Source organism: Carettochelys insculpta, chromosome 7, assembly GCF_033958435.1.
Source record: "Carettochelys insculpta isolate YL-2023 chromosome 7, ASM3395843v1, whole genome shotgun sequence".
NCBI lineage: Eukaryota > Metazoa > Chordata > Testudines > Carettochelyidae > Carettochelys > Carettochelys insculpta.
The window spans coordinates 33,150,193-33,172,856 of record NC_134143.1 but is presented as its reverse complement, the minus strand read 5'-3'; the positions used below and the strand labels follow the sequence as shown (position 1 = coordinate 33,172,856).

The window sequence follows — 22,664 nt, the reverse complement described above, 5'->3', positions numbered from 1 at the left end:
CCTATTTTCCACTCCCCCTCATCGGGTGACTGTGGAGACCCCATCCCTGATGCCTCACCGTGGGGCATCTGCCTCCCCTGGCTGAGGAGCCCTGGCATGGAAGAGCAGCCCCCCACCATCCCCGGGGCCAGTGTCCCCTATTTGCCATAGGGCAGTGTGGTCACCCTAGCCTGTAACAAAGCCGCAGGACGAGCTCTGCCCGGGGCAGGCCGGGACCTGTTTCTGCTGAAGCCCTTGTACCTTGGGCAGCCCCAGAGCGAGACCCACCACCGGCGTGTGAGGGCTGCGGAGCCCGGCCCGGCTCCCCGCGACAGCAGCCCGCCAAAAGCCCTCACCCGCGGCTGGGGCGCCGGCCCCACTGCGCCTGCTGCCGGCCGCCGGAGCTCGGCTGAAAGCGCCACGTGCAAGGGCCCTCCCCCAGGAGAGGCCCGCGCGGCCCCCACCCCCGGACGCTGCCGCCGGCCTCCCGCCTGCGCGGACCCCCCAGCTGGCACCAGCGGCACCTCCCTGCCAGCGCCTCCTCCCGCCCGCCCCACTGCGCGGCGCTAGCTCCATGGGGGCTCGTGCGAGGCGCGCACAGTGCGGCGGTGAGCAGCGGGACCGGCCCCGGCTCTGCCTGCGTCTGCCGCGCTGACAGCCTTCGGCGCCGTCCGGAGCGCCAGCCGGTCCCCGTTCGCCGCCCGGCGCCCCGGAGCAGCGGCAGGGAGGGAGCCGCGGGCCGGCAACTTTAGAGGGCTGCTCCCGGGCGCTCGTTTTCCGAGACCGCTGCCGCCAGCAAGCGCGCCGCCAGCACCAAATGGATTATCTCCGTGTCGTGCTGTCTTGCTTGTTTCCTCTCCACTACTGCTTGGCCCCCGCGCGGGCAGCGGAGCTCGAAGGTAGGAGCCCTCTCTTGGCTCTAGCTGGGTTTTCTTTTTGACCTAAAGCATTCAGGAGGCACTTCAGTCCTGAGGTCAGAGAGGAGAGGCGGCTTCCCAGCAGCAATCCGGCAGGGCTGCCCAGAGCGAAAGGGCAAGGTGAAGAGAGGGGGGAAAGTAGCGTAACATTAAGGCTGTGTCTACACCAGCGAGTTTTTTTTTTTTTTCGAAACAGCCGGGCCTCTTTTGGAAAATGCTGCCCAGCGTCCACAGCACTCTTTTGATATTAAATTGGAAGAATGCAGCACTTTTTGCGGCGGCCCTCTTCCTCTCCCAGATGAGGAAGAGCGGTTTTTTCTGAAAGAGTCTTTTGGCAGAACCCCACCCCCACCGCGGTCCCTTTTTTCGAAAGAGCAGTCCTCGTGGCACTAGATTTTTTGATCCCTGGCCCATTCTTTAGAAACAGCAGGGACTGTGTGGCTGCTTTCTATCAAAATAAGTTTTTTGGAAGATATCTTCTAGAAGAACTTCTTTCCAAGGTTCACTGTAGTGTAGACGTAGCCTAAGAGTGTAACTTTCTTTACTTGTCCCCCAGGTCCAATGCAATTTTCTCTATTCCAGTGTGAATGTAGTGTATTTCCATATTGCCAGAAAGTGCAGAAAAATACTTGCTTTATCAAAAAACAAAACAAAAGAAAAAGTCTTACCTAGGATTCATTTACACTCAAGGTGGGATAGGGGCTGGGAATGGACATCAAAGGCTCAAACTGAAATCACCTTATTTGTATTATTTCAAGCTCCAGATCACCTGTCAGATTTTCACAGTAATTTTCTTTGGCGTGGAGGGGTGCATGGGAAAAGTACATTTTGCATTCAGTCTTCAGTCTCACTGAAAGCACAGGTTACCTTTTGGTGTCCTATGTTATTTTCGTCAGGCTAAATTTACTTAGCGTGGGTGTGTGGTGTGTCAAATCCATGCAATAACATGCCAAATGAAAAGACACTTTACTATATTTGACTTGAAATTGTTAGACTCATTATATACCTGTAATTTCTATTTATCTGCATGTCCAGCTGGTTATTTTTTGTCTTCTCCGATTTAAGGAGTAGGTGTGTTTTTAAACTGTTAGGTGTGTTTGTTTTGACAGGTGTACTCTTATGTAACTGGTTGGAACTGTGCCCTGTTGATTGTCATAGGAAACTGCAGTAAAGACCCACTATCTTATTGGCATTCATTGCAAAGGCTTTCTAAAGCAATGCTGGTACAGTTTTATTTTAAAGGGCTTCCTTAATTTTGTGAAGTAATAGTAGATGGACTGTGCAATCAACAGTTTGCGTGCTTGGTGTTAGTGGGAGATGCAAGAGACATAAGGGTATGTCAGGATGAGTTCATTCTGCTACATTTAATGTGACTGCTGTTTAAAAATACAAAGTAGAGACAGAATAACCAGGAGTTTATAGCAGGGGAGAAGAAAGAGTATTGCTCAAACATATTTTGTCTAATTTAACAAGCAAATCTCATGTTGAAATGGCTGTGAAATCCCTGGTGCACACAGAAATTAACATACAGTACTGTGGAGGAAACACTTGTCATGACACATTTACAAAGAATTGCCCTTTGCTTTGAATGTACTGAAGAAGTCTTTCTATCCGTGTTTATTTTCAACTTAGAGCACCTCCTGTCTGGAAAGCTGAGTGAGTATGCCGTGATTGTGCCCTTCAGTACAGATTGCCAGGGACGGTTCCTCTCACACATGGTATCTGGCTCAGTGGTGTCAGGCAGTACAGAAACCAGCCATCCTTCCACCCTACTCTCTGCTCTGCATAGAGTAGCGCGCAGCACTCTGGAGGAGCCACTGCACCAAGGCAGAGCTGGAAATCGCTTATTGTACTTCAATGTCACAGTCTTTGGGAAGGAACTCCATCTCCGTCTGAAGCCCAACCATCGACTTGTGCTGCCTGGAGCCTCTGCTGAGTGGCAGGAAGATTTTCAAGAGCTATTCCAAGAGCCCCTCCAGCAAGAGTGTATCTTTACCGGGGACATCTCAGACATGCCAGGTGCCACTGTGGCAATCAGCAACTGTGATGGACTGGTAAGCAGAAGGCAGGTCACCCTTTTTCAGGACAGATGTTCCCTCTTTCTCTTCTGCCTCGTTGTTTAACCTTTGCTGTCTTTGTATGATGATTATTTAATTTTGTCTTTGTATTGAAGCAACTTGTATCATAACTTCTGGTACCTCTTTCCTGGCAACCCAAGCTATAGCAAGTTTGCCAGTATGGGATTGTTGCTAAAGTTAAACCTTTCATCTAAAAATACAACAGGAAGATGCTGGTTGCTTATTTGCAATGTTCTTCTCCTGCCCTGGAGACCCTGTCCGCTTCCAGCGTGCCCTCAGTGCTCCTCCTGTTGCCAAAAATACATGACAAGGTCTATAACATGAGGTTATTTCCAGTATAGAAGGAAATGTAAAAACCGAGGCATTTTTTTCCATGTATGTTAACTCCACCTGGCTCTTTTTTTTTTTTTCCAGCAGACAGCAGTGCCAGGTGTTCCTAGAAACTGGCTCTCCGCTTGAGGATGTTGAAGGCAGGAATCTTCTTGCCAGCTCTGTGTGTCTCAATTCACTTTTGAATTGGAGTGCCCTGTGTGTGGTACTTGTGGGAGCTGAACTATGTACCCAATTAACTATGTTAGCTACTAGCAGGTTGACCACCTGCAGCATGCAGCCGGTTGTTGGTTAGTGGCTCATGTCCACAGATTAACTTTCTCTGAGTTGGCCTACATTGTACTGTCTATTTCCCTCAAAAGGGTTCTGCCCTGTGGATAACTGGGTCCTCTTGTTTTTGGTTTCCTGCATCAAATCTGAACCAGGAGCATGGGATTGGAATCTCTTTAGAACCCATCAGCATTGTTTAATTGGCTGAGGGCTCAGTGTTGGTGTAACATCTCAGTTCTTCTATTTTTTTGTCCTGAAGCATAAGGTTTGTCAGACAGCCCTTTTGTTGTTGCCCTAGTCAGTGTAACAAAAGGAAGATTTTTGTTCATATAACTTTAGAATCTTACCAAGTTAATATAATAATGTCTTACTTTGTGGTAATGTAAGTTTAAGATCCCATAGTAGTTTACAAATTATACGTGTATATCTGGGTATTTAAATAAGGCGGTGGAGGAGGTGTGCTGTCTTAGTTCTGGGAGTTTCACATCTTGATAGTAAATTGCACATTACATATTTTCTTTCAGCTTTGTTTTCTTCAGTGAACTTTGAATTTATTGATTAATAATAGGAAAGCGCAAAAAGGATGGCTTACGTAACAGTCTACATTGTCTATTATTTTAATTCTCTGTTAATTCCTCAGACTGTTCTTTTTCCAGATAAAGTACTGCTAAATAGTTTGATCATTTATTACTCTAAATCATCCATATGTCTCTAATAGTTGTAATTGCTCTTCTCTGTGGATGAGCATTAGTTTGGCTCTATTCCAAAACCAGTGGCTGTTCCAGGAGTGTTTGCCTTATGCTTATATGATTGCTGCTCTCTAATTCTGATTAGGTTGACAGCTTCCCTGGATGAATATAAGGAGGTGCCAACTTAATGCTATGAGTAAGAAGGGACTTCTCTGAGCTCAGGGGCAGGAGAACATGCTGTGTTACTCTACTCTGCTCCTTCTGTGCTTCAAGTTCCAAGATGTGACCTCTTCTCATTATGGTGTGCAATGGAGGGGGGTGGGGCAGTCTTTCCTTGTAATGGTCTCAAACTTGAGTAACTTGAATTGTGTCCATTTTGTTTGTACCAAACTCTGTCACCTCAGCAACCATTTGCTTTTCCAGGTTGCTGATACATGCTGTGTATTTAATACTAATGCAAGACTAGATTCTGATCCCTGGAGCAGCCTAAAGCACAAGCGCTCTCCATGCTCAGATTGGGCCATTAATTTTATTTTGTGCTTTCTGTCTCATAACTAGTTTTTAATCCGTAAAAGGGCTTTTCCCTTTCTTCCTGTGGTGGTGATCATCACAAATGCTTTTGGTATTGTATCAACAGTATATGCTAGGCGTTTTATGGACAGGTACGAAGACAAAGTTCCCGAACTTCCAGTAAGTAAAAGTAATACAGAAATAAGGGCTTGGTTCTATAAGGAGCGTTGTGGCACCCATTGGAGCAAGGTCTATGCTGAAGAGTTCCCAATGTAAGGGCCCGATCCTGAAAAGGGCTGAGCATACACTATTTGTAGTTGCCACTGAGCCCTAAATGCCTTAATAACGTTTCCTTAATAATATTTTGTGAGGAGCTTCATTTTAAGAAATGTGAAAGTCTAAGTGCTTTGTACTTACTGGTTCTTTTTTAGTCACTATTCTGTTAACTCCTTTGAAAAATTCTACTGGGTTATAGCAGTATGACTTGTTCTTTCAAGACTGGTGCTGGTTCATATCAAATTATACTCATTTGGCTTTATGATTTTATTTCCAAAGAGTTTCTCTGCTATGTTTCCTGCTGTTGAAGTAAGGTGCAGTGATCTACAGAATTCCTGAGATCACAATGAACACCTTTTGAAAAACAGATATTAATACTGCTGCTCTCCTTTTCTCTAGCAAATGGTAGTAACTTTTCCACTGATAAATTACATGTTTTTTTGGTAATAGCTCAGTTATTTCAAGTCTTTAATTTCATGGAACTTGGTCAATGAACCACATTAGTATTGCTAATGGATTGCTACCGTATTTAAGTTTTTGGGTTATTTCATTACTTCTTCATACCTTTGGCAGCCAACTGATATTCTCGCAGACTTCCTACTTCTGATACACTTGGAAAATTTCTTATGACTTATTGCATCTTTGGATATTTGCCTTCAAATTTTTTCTGACTCAGTTTATTCCTTATTTTGTCATGCCAGTACTTGTTTTCTCATAGGCTTACAGGAGTTATCTTAAGCAAGCTCCATTCTGAGCAAATAGATTTCAATTCTTTAACCTGAAATCAAGTGCAACACTCTGGTAACATCCCACGAAGCTGCCCAAAAACTTTGCTACTGTTACTGCCACTTCTTAATCAACTCTTACATTTTACTCAAGCCCAAGTCAGTGGTAGTGTCTACTCCAAAATGAGCTGTTCCAAGAAACAGTTGTTTTGGCACCAGGTCTCAATGGGATGTTCAATCAGTTTCTCTTTGGGTACCAGAAGGCACTATTTCTATTTATTCTAGTGATTCTATCATATTGTTTCCTTGAGCTGTCTGATTTTCCCATCGCTGTTCTATCCTTTAGATTGGCTGAACTCTGTCTGGGTCACACAAATGCAAACAGAAGAGTCTATGATTTTCTGGAAGATTTCCTGTGTGTATAATGATGGATTCTAGTAGAAATGGTAGAATCTTTCAAAACACACATTTTTCCTAAACAAGTGAAGAGTTTTAAGGTTGTTCTTTGTGCTGTTTCATATCTGTATTCTCTTAGCCTGGGACTAATATTCATCTGTAGTCTGGGATGCAGATCCTCTTTTCTTTACATTTTAATGAATTTAGTTCTAATGTGAAGGATGCCCAGCTGACAGCTCTGGAGCCTGAAATCCTCTGCTCCATAAAAGAATATGCATGGGCAGGTGGAACTGATGTTATGATTGTAAGAAACACACGGGATCTTTTTCAGGGGAAAAGGCAATATACTTCATTTATTGAAAATACACTGTGAAAAACAGCGCGCGCACGCGCGCCCACACACACACACACACACAAAGGTTCTCCAGATGGTTTTATAATTACCAGTCTGTCATAGCTCAAATCAATCAAATGGCCAGTTAGATTGAGCACGAGTGAAGAACTCAGCCCTGTTGGTCATGATCTGGCCTTGAAGCTCTCCAGACCTGTACCCAGAGAACCACAGCAATACACCCTATCTTTATATTTGTAATTTCCCATTTGAGTCTATGGATTCTATAATGACATGTCATCATTAATCCTTAAATTGTGTTAATCTCGGAGTCCCCCCTCCCTTACAGTTATCCTTTGATGTTCCTAGTCAGGTTCTAATCGTTATCTCTTGTTTTGTCATCTCACCTTTGGGAGTGTCTGTCTGTCTCTGAGGTTGTCAGTTATGCTAACTCTTGTAGTATCCAGTACAATGGGTGTTTTCTGATTGCCTCCACGTCGTCTTGACCATTTGGAGGGTGATGGTCCCACACATCTCCTTACCTAGTCACACATCCTTCACTCACACCACACAGTTTTACAGAGAATGTCAGACAGGATTACATTTTAGAAAGGATTACAGTATATAGTTACAAAAGAACCTCACATGGCTTAGCTTGCAATGCAGACAAAAAGCACAATTTAATTCGTAATGCAAGCAAGAAGCAAGGCCTAAGAGCAAACGTTTTAATAAAATCATGTCCTAAGATAAAGAAATGACCTTAAGAAGTCAGGGTCTCTTAACTGCCTTAGTATCGGGGTATACGCTTGTCAGCTTACTTGATGCAAATCTACCAATGGCACAGGAGGTTCCTTTCTGCTAAATCATGAAGAGTGGCTGGCAGGGTAAAACTTAAACATACAGATCTTATAAGCAAAACATTATATAAGACTTATTGGGAAAGGTAATAAGCCAGATTAGTATTCGTTAGTATACGTTGTCTTTTTCATTCTTTGTCTGCATCCTAACAGTCTTCTACTGGTATAACTACAGGGGGTTCCCATTATAAGTATAGGTTATGTTCCTAAATAATGCAACTTGTAGCAAAATGACTTATAAAGGAGAATTAATACCCATGAGGAATAATGTAATTAGCTTGAGATACATTCCCAACACATACAGTTGACACACACATATATCCATATAATGTACCTATAACTTATAAAAAACAATAAATAGAAATAGATAAGACAAGTATGTTCTAATTCTTACATTGTAAATGGATTTGATGTGCTTCATGGTGGAAGTAGGGATACTGAAACAGTATCCCCGGTTGGTGAAACTTAGGTGAAGGAGAAGGGAGATGGGACAGTGGTGTTATCTACCACCATCTCATCATCATCCAAGATGTCAATTTCTTCATACACCTCCATGCCTATAGGCTGTGCAATAACTGTTGTTCCTGCTTCTTCCATGTCTTGAAGATCTGAAGGTCCAGCTTCTTCTATGACTGGTTGGGGTTTCTTTGCTTTCCTAAAGAAAGACTCTCTAGTGTTGTCTGCTTGCCACTACAAATTTTTGCATCCAGAATCTCTGGATAGCATGACAAGTGTCATTTAGGAGATGTGCAGCTTGGAAGAGCGATCAGTCATGATCACGAGTCTTGATTGTCTTGATGGTTTCATCAGCAAGGTTAAAAATATGGTGAAGAGGTTTCTCCGTCAGTCCATTATCTTCCTTCTTCACTGTTTCTTCTTCATCTTTGTCCTGGCTTTCCTCTGCAAATGCTTGCTTATTTAGCTCTTCCAGGTCTTCATTACTTAGAAGTTCTGAATGAGAAGCAAACAGTTCCACCAAATCCTCTTCGTTGCCGTTGTAAAATACTATCTTTGCTAGCATCACCAGCTCCTTTTGAATTGTGGTCTCGTCAAAATGAACAAAGTCATTCACTGCTTCAGGATAGATTTTTTTTCCACACACTGTTCATGCATCGAACACTTACTTCATCCCATGCTGTGCTAATGTGCATCACTGCATCCATTATGTTAAAAGTTTTCTAAACTTCCTGTACAGTTGGTTTTCCTTTGCTGTCTGTATCCTTGATAAGTCTTCTGGATGTCTTACATAGATAATAGACTTTAAAGTTAGCGATTGCACGTTGATATATTGGTTGGATCGGCGACATAGTACGTGATGATAAAAACTCAACTTTGATGTGGGGCATAATGATTCATAATCTAAGTCACGTGCAGCAGCATTGTCTACAAGAAGAATTTTAAATGTTAGATTTTTCTCTTCACCAATTTTTTTTTCATCTCCTGAATAAAATAATCCATGAACCAGTCATGAAAGATTTGCTTTGTTATCCAAGCCTCTCACTGACCCTTCCATAAGATGGGGAGACAAGACTTGACATAATTTTTCATGGCACGAGGATTCTCTCTGTGATAAATGAGCAATGTTTAATTTTCATGTCTCCCTTGACTTTGATACCAAGCAAGAGTGTCAGGTGGTCTTTTGAAGCCTAGCACACTTTTTTCATTAACAGAAATATGGGTTCATTTTGATTTTCATTTCCAGTAAAGTCCGATCTCATCCACCTTAAAGACTTGTCATGGATCGTGTCCTCCTTCCTGAGTGATCTCTCTCAACTTTGCCTTGTACGCTTTGGCTGTCTCTGTGTCAGCATTCGCTGCTTCACCTTATACTCTAAAGTTCTTGGATCCATAGCATGACTGGAAACTGTGAAACCAGCCAGAGTGAGCATTAAATGTTTTTTCTTTGGAAATGCCTCCCAACTCCTGCTTCTCTTTATTCTTCAGGAATTCGAATAACCTCACTGCCTTCTCCTGAATGGCACTGAGACTTATCAGCATATTCTGTGTATGCAAGTCATTCAACCAAGTAGCCAGCGTTCTCTCCATTGTTTCCATCACCTTGCTTCTTTGCTGAGTGATCTTTACAGAAGAATGCTGCATCATATGCTTCGCCTTTTCAGGTAGATCCTCAGCATTCTTGACAATGGTTCATACCCTTGCTGTGGAGGTAGGCCAAGATGGTGAGCAATGTCATCAGTCCATTCACTATTTCTGATGTGCTTTATCATGTGTTTTCACAGTGAGACTCTCACTAACATGTTGCCTCTTGAAAGTAGAACTTTTTGCACCAACGCTTCATTTCCCAGTCCTGGTTAAAGGATTACATAAATATATTAAGATAAAGTATGTGTACTCTCAATGCGTTCAGTTCAAAACTTGTAGACAGTAAGGAGAATGATGCAAAGGATTGTGATCCCTTGACAAATGACTTAAGAGCACATCTATGCAATGTGTATTGAGTTTAGTTTCTTTAATTAATTATGCAAAATGAGGCAACTTATAACAGGGACCCCCGAATATTGGTAAAAGCCAAAACAAAGCACGCCCTAACCAATATAGTTAGATCAGTACAAAGTCTGGGTATAGGGCAAGCTTAAGATATAGAGTAAAATCACCTATTCATTTCACATTGGCCAGGGTTTGTGTATTGTGCTGGATTTTGCAGCAGACTCAAAATTTCAGAGTAACATGGAAAAATAATTTGTGAATGGAAGTTTTTGTATTGATTGAAATATTAAAATACATTTCGAGGAAGGTCTTTGTTTTATTGAATTCAATAACAAATTGTTTGTGGACATTTCCGCTTGCATTGCAGTGTGCTGGAGAACTCAGCATGCCATAGAAGTTGGAGAAGTTTGACATAACGTTTAGGAATCACTGGTTGCTGTGATGATCAAAGCATTGGTTACCTGGAGGAGAGGACTGGTGGCTGGGAGGGCAGAATTAAGATTTTGATTGAGAGAAGTGCAGCTCTTTTTAATTAATAGGTATGTGTGAAGAGACTCTTCCTTTCCTGGCTCCTGAGAGAGGAGAGATATGTCTTTTTTCTGGTAGATTTTCGAGAGTTTTCCTTATGTCTCTTGTCCATTGATAGTTATGCTCTTTCTTTTCCCCTTTAACTCTTAACAGCTTCTTCCATTCATCACACAGTCAATGACCCACTGAGTAAAGCAATTCTCAGACTTGTCAGAAATCTTTGAGTGCCTTTTTTCATTGGCTAATTTACCACATACCACAAATTGGACATGATTGTTTTGGTAGTCCAAAGAAATATCAGTCTCTCCAGAAATATTCTAGTAGTAAATGGAGAGAGGATTTTGTATCTTCAAACATACTTTCAGAATTTGTCAGTAAACAGTAAAAACAACAAGAAGTCCTATGCCACCTTATAGACTAACAGATAAGACCTACTTAGTCAGATGCATTCATGTGTGAATGTATGTATGTATGCATCTGACGAAGTGGGTCTTTGCCCCCAAAAGCTTATGCTCCAATGTATCTGTTAATCTATAAGGTGCCATAGGACTTCTGGTTGTTTTTGCAGAATACAGACTAGCATGGCTACCCACAGATACTTGTCGCTAAACAGTGTTTATTTTGGACGTGCTCATTTACAGAGCAAGATTCATCTGATTATGCTGATTTTCAGAGTAAGATTAGCAAATTGCGGTATGCTGCTTTTCAGAGTCTCTTTCAGTAGCCACATACTCCAAGCTATACAACTCACTTTTTGGCATCCTTGTCATCCAAGGTAAATCAAAACAAGATGTTACAATTTTAAAATGTAAGCATGTTGTCTTTTGGGATAGTCTTTCTTTCTTCATAGCTCCAGTAGAATCAGGGGAAAGAAAAAGGCAGCTGATTTTCCCTACATTGAATTTCTTGCTGTCTTGCTTTAACATGATTGAAAATAGTAGTGTAGTTGCTTAGGGTGACACTGGGGTCAGTGATCCATCGCCATTGCAGTATTTTAGAGCTGGGGCTTCATCCTGAGCCTTCAGTTTGTCAGCCACACAGCTCAATCTTTGCAAACCTGACTTAGCTGATCCCAACCGCAGCCGTGCTTTGTGTCTTTTATCGCAGGGTAGATGTACCACACAGGCTACGTCTACACTAGAGCAATCTGTTGACAGAAGTTTCTGTCGGAAGGTATCTTCCGATAAACTTCTGTCAACAGATCGCAGCCAGACACCAAAGTGGATCACCTTTTTGATATGCTCTGTTAACAGAGAGCGGCCAGACTGCCACACTGCTCTCTTAGCAGAATGGCCCTTGGAACCCTGTCAGACAGGGTCGCATGGCTGGCGGTCCCTTCCGCGCTCCACCCCCATGCCCGTTCCCTGGCTATGCTGAGGCTTGCCTTCCTCCGCGAGGGGAGCACAGCTGCTACAGCAGGGCTCACATCCTTTCTGAGAGAGATGCAGCACTTTCCGAATAGCCATAGAGCCAGAGCAGCCCCTGGGCTTGCACTGGCTCTACCCAGAGGTGCTTCAGCTTCTGCTGAACCTCATCATGGCCATCCTCCTCTTCTTCCCCAGGGTGGACAACCCTTGCACCACCTTTGAGGAGCACACCCTTACTGCCACATGGGCCCACCTGTGACTACCCCCACAGGTGCTCAGGTAAGTCTGGACGCAAACCACCAGTTCTGACGGGTGGGACCAGCTGGTCGTGGGGCAGTGGGATGACCAGCAGTGATGCCAGAACTTCTGCATGCAGAAGGACGCCTTTCTGGAGCTGTGTGCCTGCCTCACTCCTGCTGTCTGGAGACAGGACACCTGGCTGTGTGTGCCACCCCTGTGGGTCATCATTGCCCTGTGGAAGCTCACCAACCCCAACAGCTACTGCTCTGTCAGGAACCAGTTGGCATGGGGAAGTCCATCGTCGGGGCCATCCTCGTGGAGGTAAGGCACTGTCACACCCTGCATGGGATGTGTATTTGTGTCCTGCTTGGGGGGACCCTTGGAGAACAGGGTTGGGGGGTGCAAGGGGTGGGGCGTGGCAAAACAGCCCCGTCCCAGGGCCACCGTGCTGTTCCACCCCCACAAAGACCTGCTGCTGGGGAGGTGGCCTCACATGGGGGGCACACAGAGAGCTTGTCAGGGGGAAGAGGGCAGGGGCTCCCTCTCTCAGTCCCTAATGTGTGTGTATGGTCCCTTTCCCTTGCAGGTTGTGATGGCCATCAATGTGCTCCTGCTGTGGAGGATCGTCTGTGTGGCAGATGTGTATGTGACAGACATGGTTGTCTGTCTGGCAGACGTGTGTCTGCAGTCAGGCCAGCGCTCGTGTGGCTAGCCTACTTCCAACCATGGCAGGGGCTGTTGGGTTCCCCCTCCACCAGGGTCTGGGGCTCATATGGGCTCCTGTTAGGCTGGCGGGGGCTGCCACCTGGGTCTGGGTGGGACACTCTGCCTTGCACATGGTTCCGTATGCCAGGACCATGGCACGAGGTCCTGCCTGAGCCAGCCTGGTGAGGCTCACGGCATGCCCTGTCTGCCCCCGCTCTCCATGCCCTGGGGTGTGTGACACGTGAGGTACTTACTGGAGGGTCCTTCAGTCTGCTCCGGGTATGCCCAGGAGGTGGTCTTGCCTGAGGGGCTTGAGTCCAGGATGTTGACCAGGGTGTTGCTGCTCATCTTGGATCTAGAGTCCACCTGTGGCTCCGGTGGGAGTTGGGTCCGAGGGTGCTGCTGGTCCTTCTCCTCAGGCCTCAGCTACGGGGTCTGTGTAGGGGCTGTTCCTCTGTGTTGATGGGGGATGTTGGGGAGGTGTCTTCCCACTCCCCCTCAGAGCTCGTGTAGCTCCCTGTAGTAGGAGCAGGTGGAGGGTCCTGTCTCAGATCTCCACCTGGCATCAGGGCCCTGGGTGTACCCCTGGTGGAGTTCTTTAACCTTCGCCCACAACTGCTCCATCGTGTAGGCGGGGTAACTCATGCCACCAGGGTGGTGGCCAGCCAGGCATATGCAGGGGGATTACTCCGCTTTGCCGAGGGGTAGAGGAGGGTCTCCTCAGTCCACATGCCCAGTAAGTCCTGGACCTTGGGCCTAGTCCAAGAGGGGGCCTGGTATTCTGTGCCCTGGGGTGGCTGCTGTGACCCCTCCAGCTGGTCCCTAGTGAGTCCCAGAAGTCACAGGGTGGATGGCTCTCTGCCGTTTTTCAGGAATCAGCAGGAGGGAGAGGCTGTGAGGGTGTTTGGACAAGCAGCCTGTGGCTCTGCTGCTTCCATGCTCTCAGCTTCCTGCCATAGGGTTTCTGGGGCTTCCTGCACCTTTAAAAATGGCTGGAGGCAGAGACCATAGAGTCCTGATTGCTGTGAACAGGGTGTTCACTGTGGCAGCTGTGTGGCACCCTGGAGGCCTTTTCTGTCGACAGAAGCCACCCAGGAACGTCCAGACTGGCTTTCTGTCAACAGATATCTGTTGAGAGAGGCTTTCTGCCTGATGGGGTAACAGCAGAATATTGTTGACAAAAGTGCTGTGTTATGTCGATTTACTGTCGACAGAACGCCTTGGTAATGTGGGCACTTCATGGGTTTTATTGACAAATCTCTGTAGTGTAGATGTAGCCACAGTTTGGTAAAGTTGAGGACTTCACAGGCAGAACACACACAGATAAATTGTATTGTGTGAAAACTGAGAACTGGGACCAAGAATTTAAAAAAAAAAACAAAAAAACCCCATCTGCTTAAAATGATTGTACAAAATTCATAGGTGGCATGATTTTCAAAGGTGTTGAGCATCTCTGATTTTTGTGCTTAGCCCAAGTTGCCTGTTTTTGAAAATGTTGTCATAGGTGGTAGTTCAGGTGCATTTGTAATAGGCCGGGGGTCTTCAACCTGTGGCTCTGGAGCCTCATGAGGTTCTTTAGGGACATCTTTGTGGCTCCCTATGCTATAATTGGAAAGTAAGAAAGAAAGAAAAAACGCTCCTGATTATTTTCAATAAACAGTGAACATCTAAAAGCCCAACAATAAACAACTTATATCTAAATAGCAAATGACATGTGATCTTGAAATGTTGGATAACTCCCCTTTTAATATGTGCAATGAATTGTGGGATATGATACCGTATCTGTGTTGTGATCGTGTTGCTAATAAAGTCTAAATTTTGCAAAGGAAAAGGAAGCTTGTGGAATTCCTGCTGTGAAGGGCAACCTGCATTTTAAGAAAGAAAAGTGAAATTAAACATAAAGTAAAATTGACATAATTAACGTAGATTCAGAAGTGAAAATTGGGAAGATAATGGTACAAATACACACATGCAAAAAGCTTGTGAATGTTCTCCAGTAAACATGTTACGTTACAAATCATTGTGTGTGCACTGTTCTTAAAATAGGGATTACAAAAAGTACGATTTGCCATTGTTTATTAAGAACCAGTTCGTATTCACATGCATTGTGACTCTTTAATAATTGGGTTTTTTACCAAATTCGAAAAAAATACCTCTTCTTGCTATTTTGGTTGCTGACCCGGTAATAAGCTATTGAGTCTTCCATAGTAGTTCAAAGGCAGTTCTGAGTTCAGAAGCTGTGAGAATGGAATACTTATAATCTTTTGATTTGCCATCACAATTTCTGCCCAAGACACAGTTACCATCAGGCTCATTAGTTTTCATGGATTTTAAGGCATCTCATCTTTTTTTTTTTGTTTTTGCAGTGCTTTAGTATTTATGTCTATGAAACTGAGCTAAGATTCCAAATATTTTTATGGGAACAGTATTTAGAGCAATTGATTTTTGCACAGACAATGATCAGCAGTACAGTTCTTGAAGTTTTTTCGGTTTCTTTATGTATCTTGCTTTCATGGCCTGTGTCTACACTAGCAAGGTCTTTGGAAAATCAGGCCCTTTTGCGAAAGAACACGCAGAATGTCTACACACACAATGTGCTTTTTTTCTATCTGAAATCGAAAGAACGCATCTTTTCTTCCAGAAGCCCTTTTCCACTCTTGGATCAGGAACTGTGCCTCATTTTGAAAGCTTCTTTTGAGAAAAAGCATGTGTAGATGCTCCATGGGCCCCTTTTTTGAAAGAACAGTCCTTATTGCACTGGATTTTTCAATCCCTGGCCCATTGTTTTGAAAGAACAGGGGCTGTGTGGATGCTCTCTCTTGAAAGAGCAGATCGATCTTTTGATCTGCTTTTTTTTTTGTGTGTGGACATGCTTTTTTAAAAGAAGATCTTCTGGAAGACCCTCTTTTGAAAGATTGTTGTAGTGTAGACGTGGCCAGGGTGTTTTGTTAATTGCAGAGGTCACTTGCTGGTGGGAAGAGAGCATACCCTACTGTTACAGGAGTCATTGGTTTGAATTGGTTCCCATTCTGTGGAACTGTTAAAATAATATTCTTGGTCACTGGTTAGTTTGATCAATGCCTGTCTCTTTTGTAATTTTCCTTGCTATTTGTCAAGGATATTTGTTTAGAAGCAAGGGTTCATTCTCCTTTAAATGACTTGTCTTTCTCCTTTTTGATGCTGCAGTAACAATACAGTGGTGAATTTGTGACATCACAGTCACTGCTAGGCGAATGGGCTGAAGTGGGTGAAATCCAGGCCCCACTGAAGGTAATGGACGATGAGTTATGCCAGCTTTTGATGTTTTGCCAGTTTTGCTGTTTTAAACACAAGCTTGTGTGTTTACAGCAGCAGGGACAAGCAGAAGAATGTAGGTTGTAGTAGAGATGTTTTCATTTATATATCTGGAGTCTCATTCTCTGTCATTTACTCTAAGGCAGAATGAGTGTAAAGTCCTACCATATCAGGTTGCTAGTGTTCTGGAACAGAAAATCAGGTCCCATTGTTCTTAAGAAGCAGCAATAAAAAAAAAAAAAAAGTGAAGGGATAAATAAATTGCTTTTAAAATCTTTTCCCCACAAAGTTATGCACTATTTAAATTTTTCTGTAAGGGCTATTTTTGTTTCCATTGTGTATGACTGTTTTGCCAGGGACTTCAGTATGAGGAGGGTTGGATCCCAGAAGGTAGCTGATAGTCATGTAGGTTTATGCTTGTGATTTGTGGAGCACGGACTTAATGTTAGGAAAGAAGCAGAGTTCTTATTTAACTATTTACAGGCAGGTGTTTCTAATTTTTTATATGGAGACTGGACACCACATTTCAAGAAAGATGTGGAGAAATTGGAGAAGGTCCAGAGAAGAGCAACAAGAATGATTAAAGACATGAGCTATGAGAGAAGATGGAAAGAACTGGGCTTATTTAGTTTAGAAAAGAGAACACTTAGAGGGGTTGTGATAGTGGTTTTCAAGTACCTCAAAGAGGGTTACAAGGAGGAGTGACAAAAATGACTCTCCATGTCCTCTGAGGATATTACAAGGAGCAATGGGCTTAAACTGTAGCAAGGGAGGTTTGGATTAGCCATTAGGTAAAACTTCTTAACTGTCAGGGTGGTTAAACACTGGAACAAATTGCCTAGGGAGGTTGTGGAATCTCCGTCGCTGGAGATCTTTAAAAACAGGTTAGACAGACCCCTACTGGGGATGGTCTAGATGGTAATTGGTCCTGCCAAGAGGGCAGGGAACCAGACTCAATGACCTCTTGAGGTGCCTTCCAGTTCTAGGGTTCTATGATTCTATGGTTCTATGATTCTATGATTTTAGCGTGGTATACCTCTAACGCTTGTGTGGAGTTACCCCTAATTTGCAGAGGAGTAAGTAAGATCAAAATGATGCCCTATTTTTGTTTAAGAGCTAATTAGTGGACTTCCACCTCTGCAAGACCTAAATTCACATTCCAATTTAGAACACAAGTAACAACGAATGCAGAATTATTCCTGTGCATAGACATCATAAAAGCACCGCTCATTTTTGCATGCATTTATGCTGTTGGCAATCTCTGGTGAAGAAAGGCCCATAATTAGATCAGGAAGGCTTTTGCAGGACAGGATTGATGTACATAGACAGGGTTGTGTAGAAGCCCAAAACTAGACCAGTAAGAGATGCTGCAGATCAAGACTGAAGAGTGCTGGCAAAGGTTTGCAGGAAAAACACACGCTGTTCTTGCCTGTACTGTGTCTAACTCAACCCGGTTCTAGTCTCTCATTTTCATGAGCATTAAATGTGCTTTAAAAAATAGCTACCTGGCTTTCATTTGATTGGGTGCAGGGCCATGTGTTTATTAGCTCGCCTGTTATTCTTTGTGGAAGATTGAGCAAGTCAAAGGAGGGAGCTGGGAAAGTTAGCCTGCTTGGGAATCACATATCTCAGACATAGCTGTGAACTAATTATGCACATATGGGTTCCATTTCAATAATTCTCTTCAAATTTGAAGCTAATGTTTGATTCCCGATCATTCAGCTTCAACTCAAAGTGCTATAAGATTAAATTTTACCTCCAGCATAAATGAGTGTCCCACTCCCATTGACTTTGATGGGAATGAAGCAAATATACCTGAGGGGAAGTCTGAAAGAGGAGCATTTAGACACATTCCACATCTCCACTCAATATGTTCATGAGTTTGTGACTCAGGACCAACAGGGTAAATACAGCAGGTAAGACCTCATTTCTCAATAATCTCACCTACCCGAACTGTGCTGGACAAAGTCCTTGTTCACTTCCAAGTAATGCACAAGTCTAGCGCTATCCAGTTAGGCCTCTAATTTTGTTCCAGGTTATTTGTTCCATACTTTACTATGTTTTATAAAAATTATTCCACAGAGTTTCTTAAGTTAGCAACAATATTTCCATCCTGCTGAGACAGATTTAGTTCTAGTTAGTATTTAAAAAATGTACAAATTGGGTTAATCAGGCTCTAATTGGCACCCCTGCAAGTTGTGCCATTTTTATCAACAGCTGAATGCTATTCAGAACAATGTGAAATTCTTTCCTACATTTGAAACATGCAAGAACATATAAAATATACTGAAAATGTGTTAACGCTGCTCTCCAAATTATGACATATGGGATTGGTTTAAGATGCAGAACACTATGCCATAACATATTTCAAAAAAGGATATTCATTTTGCAATATTTTAAATATATTTTCACATTTGAAACATACCATCTGAACAATAAATTTTATTATTTTACAGAGTTCGGTTTGGAAAAGTGTCCTCCTTATTCGGGGAATTGTAGTTTGTTTTCTAAAGCAATGGGTCAGATACAGAGTTCTCTAGATAGTTTCCATAGTTCTGATAGCAGTTGTCAAACATCAGAACATGTTGTATCAGAAGAGAGGATGTGGGTAAGGGTGACGGGTTTGTCCTTTACCTTTTTCAGAGCAAGATTCTGATACTCTTTCTTTAATTGTGAAGTGCCTTTGACTTCAGTCAGACTGCTTCTGGGATAAGGTGCTACCAACACAAGCAAAGATGTCATAATCTGGCCCTTAGAAATGCATCAAGAGGTCAGCTTCCCATCTTCTGTCCTCACACACCAGTAAATTGGGCCTGCGCAATTGCAAACTTAACACAATGCTGTCTTTTGCTGCAATAGAATACAGTTGGGATGAACTCTTACTGATGGATTTCCAGGTGAAGGAAAGCTCAGTTTATGGTCTAAGATGAAGAATGGTGCCTTTGCTGAGGTAGCACTTTATTCCAGTGCTTTTTATCCAGATGAAATGATAATTTTATATTTCTGTAGCAGTTGGAGCCTCTTTTACTCGCTGATTGTGCTGGAAACACTAATGTGGGGAAAGATCTACCTTTTGCTCCATGGTCCTTCTCTGTGCCCACCTGTCTTGACTTCCATTTGGAAGGCTGGCATCTCTCCAGTTCTGTGAATTCCACTGTCCCTCAGTGGACACTGACAACCAGTGAAGATCTACCTCCTTTCCTCCCTCGTCCTCCAACCTCCTTCCCTTCTACTATTTGTAAAGGTTGAACCTGGATAGAAGTAAGTTTCCTGTAATGTTTTAAATCTATTTACGAGTGTTTATGGTGCAATCTTGTCACAAAGGCTGATTAGGGAAAACCATGCTTTGATAATTACCTTTGACAACTACAGCCAACTCCCTAGTACTGAGTTTCTTAAGTTAGCAACAATATTTCCATCCTGCCAAAACAGATCTTGTTCTAGTCCACATTTTAAAAATGTACAAGTCAGTGAATCAAGTTATAATTGGCTCTAATTAGCACCCTTGCAAGTTGTGCCATTTTTATCAACAGCTGAGTGGCACTCAGAACAATGTGAAATTCTTTCCTACATATGAAAATAACAAAGGGGATAAAGAAAATTACTTGAAACTTGTTCCTTACAACCAGTTACCCAGCTAGCGAATATGGGTTGTATTTCTCCAGATTACTTATATTGAGTAGTACAGTCTCTTACTTGAACAAAACAAAACGGCAGAAATGTAGCACTTTAAAGACTAACAGAGTGATTTATTTGATGATGACATTTGTGGAACAGACCCACTTTATCAGATCAATCTCATTTCCAATACAGATTAACATAAGTACGGAGGACCAAAAGGAAAAAAAAAAAAAAGCAGTGAAAACTGACAAATCAAGTACATAGGACTGAAGGAGGGCAATGAGGGGAAGGGGGATGTTAAGTGTCCTGCCTGAGATAATTATGAGCATCATTGGAAGGGAAGCAGTCCTTGTAATGTGTGAGGCAATTTCTGAGAGGTGTTTCTGTATGCAACGTGACTAACATTCAGGCTGCTCAGTGCATACTTGAATACTTGAGTGTTCTGACCCTGCTCATGACTAGGGTTGGATGCTTTAGAACAAGGCAAACTCCCGCCATATAATATACTACTAAAAATAAATGCCGGTATAGTGTATAAAGAGGGAAATTATTTCCTCCTGTTGTCAGTTTATTTCCTAAAACATGAGGATTGAAAGTCTTTGGTAGTTAATTGTCCTTAGTTTGATTTCATAATGTATTCTCATATAGGACTAGATTTTCAAAAATGAAGCGGTCAGAATTACTGCACTTGTCTATCATACACATGACAATCTTCTGTGTGCATACCATAATCAACTGTTCATAATATATGGACAATTAAGCATCCTAAGCAGTTGATATACACACATGCATCAAAGATTTGCAGACATAAATTAGGCAAGCAAAATAATTTGGATTTGTCTGATTTTGAAAATCTGGTTTACAATGTTTAATCCTCTTTTGAATTTTACTGAGTTGTGTGCCACAATATTATTCCACCACAGTTACCTTCACAGGAATGTAAAGAAGCACAGGCAAGTAATTTTCGTCCAAGACCATGATGGATTTTACTCTAGCACTACCCAGAAACATGAAAAGCCCTGTGAAGCTGAAGGCTGCATGGTACCTGCAACATATCATATAGTTATGCAACTGTTTCCTGTGTACCCCTTTCACATATGTATATGTGTATGGCCTAGATTTTCTAGTTAATGTACTCTTGGTAGACTCATTAGGTAAATCTCAGGGAGTGACCAGTGATCTTGGGTGCTGAAGGGGTCAGGTTTGAGAAACTATTGAGCATATGTCCTCGGCAGATCAGACCTCTTTATGGTGTCTTGAGTTGGCCACCCAGAAACTGAAGCACCCAGCATCATTAATGGCCTGAAAGTTAGTCCTAAATCTATAAAATAATAAATTTTTTCAGGGATATATCTTCCTTCAAAGAATGGTATATTTTTGGGTTTCTCTGGGTTGACTGTCCCCTGAAAAGTGGCCTTCAGAACTCCTTGGCCAATGGGATGGTTAGAAAGTCCTGATTCACTGCGTGATCAAAGAGGAGAAGCTGGCTTGCAAAGGTGAGGAGCTCATTCCAAACATAGCCTTCTTCAAAACCAGGCAACTATAGAGAAGACAAAGTTCTCTGTGTCAAATATTCTATTGAAACTAGTGAAGTAAGGAAAAGCCCAATGAACAATATTTGTGTAATGCGTGGGCTGTGTCACTAAATCAGTCTTCTCTAAAGTTGAATGGCCAGTGTATGTTTCCATGAGCAGTAAATAATTACTGTGTTCCTATTCCCCTTTTGATTGGTGAGGTCTCTCTCAAAGCACAGTTTTCAGAGCCGGGAAGACTATTTAAAGATATATTAAGATTGAAGACTGTTAAGCATTGTAGTTAATAGGACAGTAATATGCAAATGGATTAGGGAAGTGGGGATTGACAATAATCAGAGTTGTAATCAAAGGGAGAAGGATTGAGTTGGGGAGCAAAGAGATGTAAGAAGGAGGAGAGGAGAATAATGACTGGCTTACCACACTGAGTATCATCCCACTTGTTAACAGGAAGGAGAAAAAAAATATGCCAATCCAAACTGAAGAAAAGCCCAAGATATTCATAGGTAGAAAGCTGTGTCTGTCAAAAGTACCAATAGCCTAACATACCATTTATCAGATCCTTTCCATTTTCCATAGCCTTATGGAGGTCTTGTTTCAGACTGCTTCCCATCTCTCTGATTACCTTGATTACAATCACTAGCTGGTGGCACAGCCTTAATTAGCTTTGGTCAATGCTCCAATGCATACTTGCCTCTATTTCTGTTTTTTTTCTTCCTTTTCCTTCATATCCCCTTTTTCTGTTCTCTTCTCCACCTTGACATAATCCTAACAGAAGCTCATCATTGTAGGGCTTGTCAGTTTCCTGGTTCCTACAAGCCCGGGGCCTGCTTCCCATCTCCCCTCAACTTGCACAAAAATTCGAATTATGCGGGGGTTGCAGAAATGCAACGCCCATGTAACTCGAGGGTTTACTGTATGGAGGTCTTTGAGAGATCAACATACTGGCAGATGACGAAGGTAGTATATGGGTAAAGTACAGGTGGGTGCTGACATTATAGTAAAAGGCATCACATGGATAGGCCAGAGCTACAGATGGAGATAGCAAGCTGGTCCTTGGTGTGGTGGTGAAGTGGGAGAGGCAATGCAGGATACAAAGAGGGGGAATCTGCCCCATTAATTTCTGTTTTGAATGAGCAACTCTAAATATTGCAAAGGTATTTAAAAAGGTTTTGAGAAGTGGCCAAGGAATGTAAGGCAATATCATAAAGATTCTGCTAATCTTTCAGGGTTAATACGTAGGTATTGTTTTTGTAATTTATCATGGAACATAAGACAGCATTTTGGAATAGGAACAGCCAAACATGCCACTGAAGTTTTCTCTTTGTCAATGTGTATTTTATTTTCTTCTAGCACACACAAGGGTAGGCTGTCCAGAGAAATTCACAAAGGGTAGGTCACAGCTCCAAAGCATGTTTGCCATAAGGGACCGATACTGTCATTCACGTAGTTGTGTAGTAGTTTTCTGTGCAAGTAGTCTCATCGGTTAATTTCTCTCCCTGGGTACAAATTCAGTCAATACTGGTGAAAATTTCTATTGCAATAATTCAAGTGCCAGAGTGTAACTTTCA

General features: G+C 42.8%; 1 protein-coding gene across 1 annotated transcript in view; it reads left to right on the top strand.

Moving 5' to 3' along the window:
- The first annotated feature begins 479 nt into the window (after positions 1-479).
- Positions 480-22,664, top strand: part of ADAMTS14 (ADAM metallopeptidase with thrombospondin type 1 motif 14) — a 112,632-nt gene continuing 90,447 nt past the window's right edge. Inside the window, exons 1-2 of the mRNA XM_075000267.1 lie at positions 480-878; positions 2,529-2,950. Of these exons, the coding sequence (XP_074856368.1) occupies positions 797-878; positions 2,529-2,950 (504 nt within the window). The 5' untranslated portion in view covers positions 480-796. The remainder of the gene's footprint in view (positions 879-2,528; positions 2,951-22,664) is intronic.